Source organism: Lampetra fluviatilis, chromosome 17 (assembly GCF_964198595.1).
Source record: "Lampetra fluviatilis chromosome 17, kcLamFluv1.1, whole genome shotgun sequence".
In the NCBI taxonomy this organism is placed as follows: Eukaryota; Metazoa; Chordata; class Hyperoartia; order Petromyzontiformes; family Petromyzontidae; genus Lampetra; species Lampetra fluviatilis.
Genome location: NC_136291.1, coordinates 4,636,964 through 4,645,713, shown reverse-complemented (window position 1 = coordinate 4,645,713; position 8,750 = coordinate 4,636,964). Strand labels below are relative to the sequence as shown.

Below are 8,750 nucleotides of genomic sequence, written 5' to 3'. Positions count from 1 at the left end.
ATATCGTGAAACACGTGGCGCGATATATCGTGGTTATCGCGATGTCCACGATATATCGTGGTTATCGCCTACCACGATATATCGTGGATATTGCGGTAAGTCGTTCATCCCCGACGAGCAAAGCGATGATATTTAATGTTATTGAAAGTACAAAAGAGCACAATAACGGCTCGATACAAATGTCAACTACAAAGGGGAAACTGATATCGCGATAATCGTCACATCGTGAACATCGTACCGCGGCAAACCGTCACACTAATTAGTGTTTTTTTTTTAATACATATTATGTTGTAAAACCAAAATAATGGAAATCAATAAACAAATAAAGGAAGAAAAACCATGCGTACGCACGGTTTCTGTCATGCTTTCCAACTTGCGGTTGTCCTCTGGAGTAATGCACTTGAGTACGTATCGGTAAACGTGGACATTAACGAAATAAAATGGAACAACCAATTGAAAAGTACACAAATAGCATTACATCAAGAGGCGCATAAAGAAACTTAATTTTATAAAACAAAGTACTGTAAGTATCTTCTTGATTCTTTCGGTAAAGTCACGTAGAAGGGAAATAATAAAATAATAAAAATTAAACATAATAAAATAATTCTCACGACGTTTCGGCCACAACGCAAGCAGCCGTCCTCAGGTGAAGAACAGGTCTGTCGGAAAGACAGCGTCTGAATGGGCACCACCAGGCTTGGCAGCGAATTTTTAAGCTGGGTTGGAGGGGGGAAGGGGCGCCTTGACAAATTAATTTGCATATCAATAGGAATTTAGCATATTTATGGGAAATGCAGATATGGGATTAGTCACTACTTGTGGAATGCGTAGGTGGTGGGGGGTTTCAAAGTCATATTATGCCCGTGCATTATGCAGTATGCAGGATTAGCAGCATCAAAGGGAGGGAGTAGGGTTAGCAGTAATAGAGGGAAGGAATTTTAATAGTAATGAGCTGCAGCAGCTACTGTAAGTATATTGGGCAACACGTGTCGCTGGACGGAACGAGTCAGAGAGAAGATGGAGCCATTGGAATCACATTCCTGTCACAGTCAGAAAATGCTTTACAGAATCAGTCACCAATGATTGTCACTAATTATTCAGATTTTTTTTTATTAGGCCATGTGATTTTTGTCCGTATGGACCTGAAAAACCAAATTTCCATGGACAGTACAAGAATACCGGGTAAACTGTATGATGATGATGCTGATGTACCTCCCCTGATTTCAAATGTTCTATCTCAACACACGCAAAAAAACAACCAACACTTTATTTTCATGTCACCTGCCTGCCAACTCCATACCTGGCAACCCCTTATCAGTGCCCTACCTTTTTACAGACCGATTCAGATATTTTTGGTCACTCCGTGCCCTTATAAATCTCAACGTTCGTCCTACAAAGTCCCATTACGATGGAGAAACACAAACAAATAGACAAAACATATGTTATACTCTTAGTTTTTTCGGTAAAGTTACGTAGGTAAAAAATGAAATTAAAATTAATAAAAAAATAGATTTTTGTCCGTATGGACCTGAAAACTCAATTCTTCATGTACAAGAATACCGGGTAAACCGTGTGGGTTGACACGGTATGGAATAATTTCGTGTGCCACGTGGATTATATTTTATAAATTACATCGCAAAGATTGTGAGAGAATGGCATGGGCTCACAGACCCCCCTCCCATCATCCAGCAGTGGATTGATAAAGGTTGACACATGAACTACGATGGAAACCGTTAACAAAAAAACTCACATTCGTCAATAACATCGTGGCCTTGAAAGAAAACAAGTATCGTATATGGCGAGGCGACGTTTCGGGCAATTCCCCTTTGTAGCATAAAATCTATTATAGAACATTGCAGTATCTCAGTTTCACCAAATTCTTAACAAACAGTCTGCACTGTTCTTAGGTTTAATACAACGTTAGTTGCGTTAATTGACTTTAAACAATGGAAAATGTATACGCTCTATTTTATGAAAAAAAGTTATGTATAAATTATGTTTTGTAGTTTGTAATGTTTTATCGATTATGTTTTAGAGTTTTTTGTTTAATGTTTTATCGGTAATCTTGATATATGTATAGGTAATGTGTATGTTTTTATAGTTTTTAATGTTTGTAGATTATGTTTTATAGTTCTGTTTTTCATGTTTTACAGATTATTATTCTGTTTTATAGTTTTTTTCATGTTTTATAGATTATTTTAACACGTAGGCTTTCGCGACCAATATTATTCATTTATTATGAATTTATCGATTATGTTTATAGTTTGGGAATACGTCACATCCGGTCCCCACCCGCGCACGCGGATCTACAGTGCGCACTGTACCACGCACAGCGGCTTCGACTCGGGTACAGCTCTTACGATCGATCACAGCTCTTACGATCGATCACAGATCCCTTGCACAAACATCGACATCGCTTACAGTTGTCTCATAGAGTCACGTCGAGCCCCTCGCACAAATCGACGTGACAACGGAACTTCTGCACACCTTCGATTAGCACAATTGGGTGCGTACGGTACGAAAGAAGTTCAACGTCCCTACGTACAGATAACAAAGCATGGCCGGGCTGGAGCTGCTGTCAGACCAGGGCTACCGCATCGACGGCAGGAAGGCGTCCGAGCTGAGGAAGATCGCCTGTCGCATGGGGGTGTTCGCGCAAGCCGACGGATCGGCCTATGTGGAGCAGGGCAACACCAAGGCCCTGGCCGTAGTCTACGGGCCCCACGAGGTGTGTCTTGTCGCTGTCGTCTTTCTGCTCACCGTGGTCTATGATCTCAGGACGTCTCCTTTGCAGAGTTTGCCACTCCAGTGGTTGTGTTCTCTTGAGCCCGAAGACGTGTCTCTGGACTTGTCTCGTTTGTGTGTCTGTGCAGGCGAATGGGACCCACGGGGTTTTTCGTCGTTTAATCTCCATCGCTTATTGATCTCGATGGGTTTCTCTCATGTTTTTTTTTAATAAATTGGCTTCACCTAAGGTGTCTATCCTCATTGTTTCCATGGTCTCCTGGTTCCTCCGGTTTCTAGATCTCCATCGCATTTCTTCCTCTGATATCTGTGGTCGATGTGCCTTACAATGTATCTGGCCTCCTGATCTCACCAATCTGAACGCATTGGCTACATCCTCAGAGTTCTACCGATTCCATTATGTCTGGGCTCCAAGTGTGATCAGGCATCTGATCTCTCGTGCATCTCTCCATCCCTTCTCGAGAGGGCTATGGATCCCACAACATGTGTCCCTTTGGTCTCATTGTCCAAGTGTGATCAGGCATCTGATCTCTCGTGCATCTCTCCATCCCATCTCGAGAGGGCTATGGATCCCACAAAATGCGTCCGTTTGATCGTATTGTCTCGATCTTGTCTCCTGGTCTATCTCCTCTGTGATCTCTGCCACTCACGAGGTGTGTCTGTTCAGCCTCCTAACCTCAATTGTCTTCTGGTGGCACGGATCACCTGGGCGGTGTCGTGGCCCAACACTAGCGCGTTGTTGCAGGTCTTCACCGTTCGAATCCAGTGGCTGCTATACTGTTGTAATAATATACTAACCGTAACAATCCGTTGCTGTCCGATGTTAAATATGTCCCAGGTCACTCTTGCAAATGAGGCTGTTATGGCGTCTTGAGTTCTCACCTGGTTTTAACAAACTAAACTGTTGCGCACCACCTTGTTGAAGCGTGTCACTTTGCCCTTTTTCAGATGCGTGGCAACAGAGGAAAGGCGATTCACGACCGAGCGCTGGTGAACTGCCAGTACAGCATGGCCACGTTCAGCACGGGCGAGCGCAAGAGGAGGCCTCACGGTGACCGCAAGTCAATCGAGATGTCGATGCACCTGAGGCAGACCTTCGAGGCGGCGATCATGACGGAGCAGTACCCACGCTCCCAGATTGACATCTATGTGCAAGTGCGTCTGCTTCCTTTCCAATGCGCATACCGCGTCAACACATACGGTTCACCGCGTGTTCTTGTACAGGGAAATTTCGTTTTCAGGTCCATATGGCGTACAGCCGTTTCAATACGAGCAACATGTGTCTATTTGTGTGTCTACCTTGTGATGGGACTTTGTAGGATGAACGTTGAGGTTTATAAGGGCACGGGGTGACCAATAAGATCTGATTTGGTCTGCAATAAGGTAGGCACTGATAAGGGGTTGACAGGTGTGAATGTGTGTCATTTCATTTGCGGTGTTCGTGCGATCTGGAATTGCGCTTTTAAACATTTTTGCGTTTATGAATTATTGGTATTTACTAATATAGTCCGTTTATAAAAAAAAAATTTTGACATCTACCGTATTGCGAAGGATTTTTCTATTTCTTTTTTACAATTTTATAACTTCCAAAATGTTTAAACATGTACAAAATGTTATGTTGAGCTGGTTGATTTCTGTAGAAATCCTAATTGATACCTTCAATACCACCCTGGACAATTCCTGCAGTAATTATTATTTTATTTTCATGTTCAAATATAACCATCTAGGTCCGTCCAGCCCCATGCCTGGTGATTCCAAAATTCTGAGCCTGTAATGAGTGTTTTTTAAAATTCAAATGTCACAACACATTGAGCAGGGCCATATACCTGACTGTTACAATCTACGCATTAGATGAGTTTTGATTACATTTCTTTAAAGGGAAGTGATAGGCAAGGTAATGTATGAGCCATACATGATTGAGAACACATTCATAACATGTAATGTGTATAGTTATCGTCAACATAAACACCACAACTTAAAGCCTGTACCAATGCAAGCATAACGTTTTTTTACAATTTGTATTATATATTGCATGTGCATATACGAAAAAAGATCACAATCAAATGAGTACATTATCATAGCATAAGGGATCACAACACCACTATGGTTTAATATATTGTCGTAGTCTACAGTATTTTCACTGTAGGAGCCAATGCTTCTATGTGGCTTTACCCAAGTAGATAATTTACAATAATATTTTAAAGTTCAGAAACGATGCATGGTGATGCCAGCGCACGTGACCTACTCTTTTGAATATTATCGCAGGATCTTTAATGTCTGCTGTGAAGCAAACGACATTATTAGTTGATACACCTGCGGTATAAATCAGTTTATATACAAGGACGGTTTTCTTGGAATTTCTCTTACTTGATACAGTAATCGTGCTGTGACGGTTCCACCTGAAGACGGAAGCTTGTGTTGCCTCCGAAACGTCGTGATTTTTATTTTATTTTAATTTTACTTTTATTAAAACAAATTTTTACCTACGTGACTTTACCAAAAAAACCTAAGAATATGAATTCTTGCAGTCACGAAAGCTTCAAATCTAGAATTAAGGTATATATCAGGGCGGCTGCTGGCTATATACCATGGACTTCTGTAACAAGCAGCATATGCTCTACTGTTCGGCTGTTATATTAAACAAATGTTCGTCATGTACACAGATCCTGCAATCAGACGGAGGCAACTACTGCGCCTGCGTAAATGCAGCCACTCTCGCGCTGGTGGACGCGGGAATCCCGCTCAAGGACTACGTCTGTGCTTGCTCGGTGGGCTTCGTGGATGACACTCCTCTCGTGGACATCAGCTTCGTGGAGGAGTCGGCGGGGGGACCAGAGCTCGCCCTTGCACTGCTTCCAAAGAGCGAGCAGATTGCACTACTGGAGCTAAACTCACGGCTCCACCAGGACCACCTGCCAGCCGTACTGGAGGCCGCCACGCGTGCCTGCAAGGATGTGCACGCCGTGCTGGACCGCGTGGTGCGCGAGCACTTGCAGGAGGCCACGTCACAGCTTGGTTAATGAAACCAGAGTACTACTGGATCAGCATTGTTGTGTTTGTACCCATTTATTATTCTGATAGGGATGCTGCCATGGGGGTCATGGTTAGCACACATCGGACTTGTAATCTGGAGATTGTAATTTCGATCTCCTGTCATTTGAAACGATGGGCAAGTTTCTTAAATACCCCCTGCCTGTCCACCCAGCAGTAGAAATGAATACACAGTTGATGAGCAAATTGCATGTCGGGTAAAGTGTGGCTACTCCCAGCTTGTCCAAGACGTCTTGCCTGTGTGGAAGAGTAGGTCCAAATATCATCTGAAGGAAATCCTTCAGCAGTACGAGCAAGAAATTGAAGGGCAGCACATTTACATTGTACCTCTTATAATTGTGTTATTGCTTAATTCCATGAAGTGAAGACATTTTCATTGTGGAATTCGAACAGAAAGTAGTGCTACATCATCACCCCATGTAAGAAAACAGCCTTTGGAAAAAGCTATAACCAATTCTAAGGTTCGTTCATTTGCATCTTATCAACATTAGGTGGTTATATACCTTCTCAGATGTTCATCTTTAGATTATTATTATGCTTGTTTATCCAGGAAAGCCTCATTAAGTCTCATTACTTTTTCAGGAGGGCCCTTCCAAGTTTTCAGAGTTGGGAGTGAGAGAGTTGGCATGTTTAATCAAATTTGTGTACTTTTCGGGTATTTTTTTAGGTGTGGGAAATCTGGACCAGGACTGGCACACATCGGTGAATCACGTTATGGGACCTGCAATGCCCACTGTAAAACAGACTGTACCTATTTTTGATAGTTAATACATCCACGGTAAAAATAAGAGCAGCTGATTGTGTTTGAAATGTGAATGCTCTATTGCTTGTCCATGTCATTACCCACAGATACTTTTGTCATGTGGCAAAAATAAGTTATTTATGCATGCTGGAATAAGTTTAATTGATAAATCTAATATTTTATGTGCAGCCATTAAAATAAGTCTGATACGCACAATTTTCGATGAGAATCGATTCCAGAATCTCAGCAGTTCCAGCAATGTGCTCCGATATGGTATTTGACCCTTGAACCACCTGGTCATTTTATTCCTCCATTAGGATGTTTTGTGAAGTGCCTGTTGAATTGTTTTTTGAACAAAAATAATGGAATATTGGGATGTACTTTTTGTAAGTATTGTCCGTTAAGGTGTTTTCTTAATAAAGTACGGCAAATAAGTTACTGTGGTTGAGTACGTAATGCATAAGTACGTGTACTTGGTAGTGGACTGCAAACATGTTTCAACATGTCTCACCTTAAAATCCTTTTGACATGAATGGCTTATATCCATACACACTGGAAGAGATGGTCTATATTCAGAACAGGTTAATCTCGTCGAAATGCCCAGAAAATAATACGAGCATTTGGTGATGCTCACCTGCATTGTTAGTTGAAATGAAATAAAAACATTTGGAGGCCACTACTGGACAAAAACAGCAAGAAAGAAAGGAATGGAGTGAAATCGGGGGTGGGAGGGAAGGTCTTGACCTGTCAGTGGAAAGTTACAGGCTGACAACATAACCCTCATTGTTAATTCTGAGTGGAGAAAATGTCACGTTCGCATGGTGGAAAGCATCCTCTCCATAGGACATTTCCCTGAATTCTCATTGTGCTGCTGCTTCAAAAGGTGATGTTTCCTAACCCCAGATGTGATTTGCCAAGTTAACTCCTGCTGTTTTACATGAACTAGATCCGTGACCTTACAGAGCCTGGGCAGTACTGTATATAATATAGTGTTGTAACTTGTGACAACGTGATTCAATACATTGCCATAATTGTGCTGACATTTTATCCAGGATTTGTTTTATTGCAATGTAGGGCTGGCCATCAGTTTATTGTGTCGCTTTACATCACTCAACTACAAACGTAAAATTGGAAAATCTGTCATTCGAACAAGCAAGTTTCAATGCACGTATCGTGAACATAGAGGACCATTTAAGTTTCGGCCATGCCTTGGGATACTTTGCAAATCGAATCCTTTGTCATGTGCATTCAACTTCAGTGTGGAGAGATCCCTGAGCATCTCAAGAAATATTGCAACATACCAGTTCCGCATATAAGAATTCACAATCATCCGCCGCTGTAACCACACGATGTGGCTAATCTTTTAGTTGTACCCCCCCACCAATCCTCTCATCCCTAAAAAGCTCTTAAGATCACAGGGCGAGCGCCTACACCTTGCAAATTACAATTAAGCCGGTCAATTTGCCATTCACGGCTTTTGCTGCAAACTTCGCTTAATTAACGACCGTTGAGCAATGCGAAGCCTTCAGTTCACCGATAACCTCTCGGACACCCGCTTTACATTTCACACAACGCATAGACGCCCCCTCGAAGCCGCGAGACGCCTCGCGATTCGCCCGCGCCCTGCCCACGTGACTTCCCGTCTCTCGGCAACGCGGATTGGTCCCCCCCCGCGCTCTGCGCCGATTCTCCCCCTATCCGCTCTGGTAAATACAACGGTGACGTCACCCGTAGACACGGATGGGGGGGTGCGGGGGGGTGAGATACCCGATTGCCCGTGCGTGACGTCATGCAGTTGACACCTCGGCGGCCATGTTTGTAAGGGGGTAACGAACCGCCGGGCTTATATTGAGGGACGTCGCCAATCTGTCGCTGTCGGGTGACGTAACGCGGGGGCCTCGCTTGGTCCATGTACAAGCGTATGGAGGGGGGGTGTAAGTGGGGGGGGGGGGTGGTGGAGGTAAGTGGGGGGGAGGGTAAGTGGGGGGGGGTGGTGGGCGTAAGTGGGGGGTAATGGCGGGGGGGGGTAGTGGGTGTTGTGGGGTGGTAGTGAGGAGGGGGGGGGTTATTGGGGGGGTGTAGTGGGGGGGGGGGTAGTGGGGGATTGGTGATGCCTCCCTAAGCAACATGGCTGCCGGCGGAGTCATCGGCGTTGTCATTGGAGGGTTTCCTCCTCGAGGGTGGCGGGTGGTGAGTTGGGGGCGTGTCGGAG

At 43.8% G+C, this 8,750-nt stretch overlaps 1 protein-coding gene across 1 annotated transcript; it reads left to right on the top strand.

Annotated features, from left to right (window-relative positions):
- The first annotated feature begins 2,319 nt into the window (after window positions 1-2,319).
- On the top strand, window positions 2,320-6,963 carry EXOSC4 (exosome component 4). The gene is made up of 3 exons (XM_078863854.1): window positions 2,320-2,728; window positions 3,694-3,900; window positions 5,409-6,963. The coding sequence occupies exons 1-3, from the start codon at window positions 2,558-2,560 to the stop codon at window positions 5,763-5,765; spliced, it is 735 nt and encodes a 244-aa protein (XP_078719980.1). The 5' UTR covers window positions 2,320-2,557; the 3' UTR covers window positions 5,766-6,963.
- The last annotated feature ends 1,787 nt before the right edge of the window (window positions 6,964-8,750 follow it).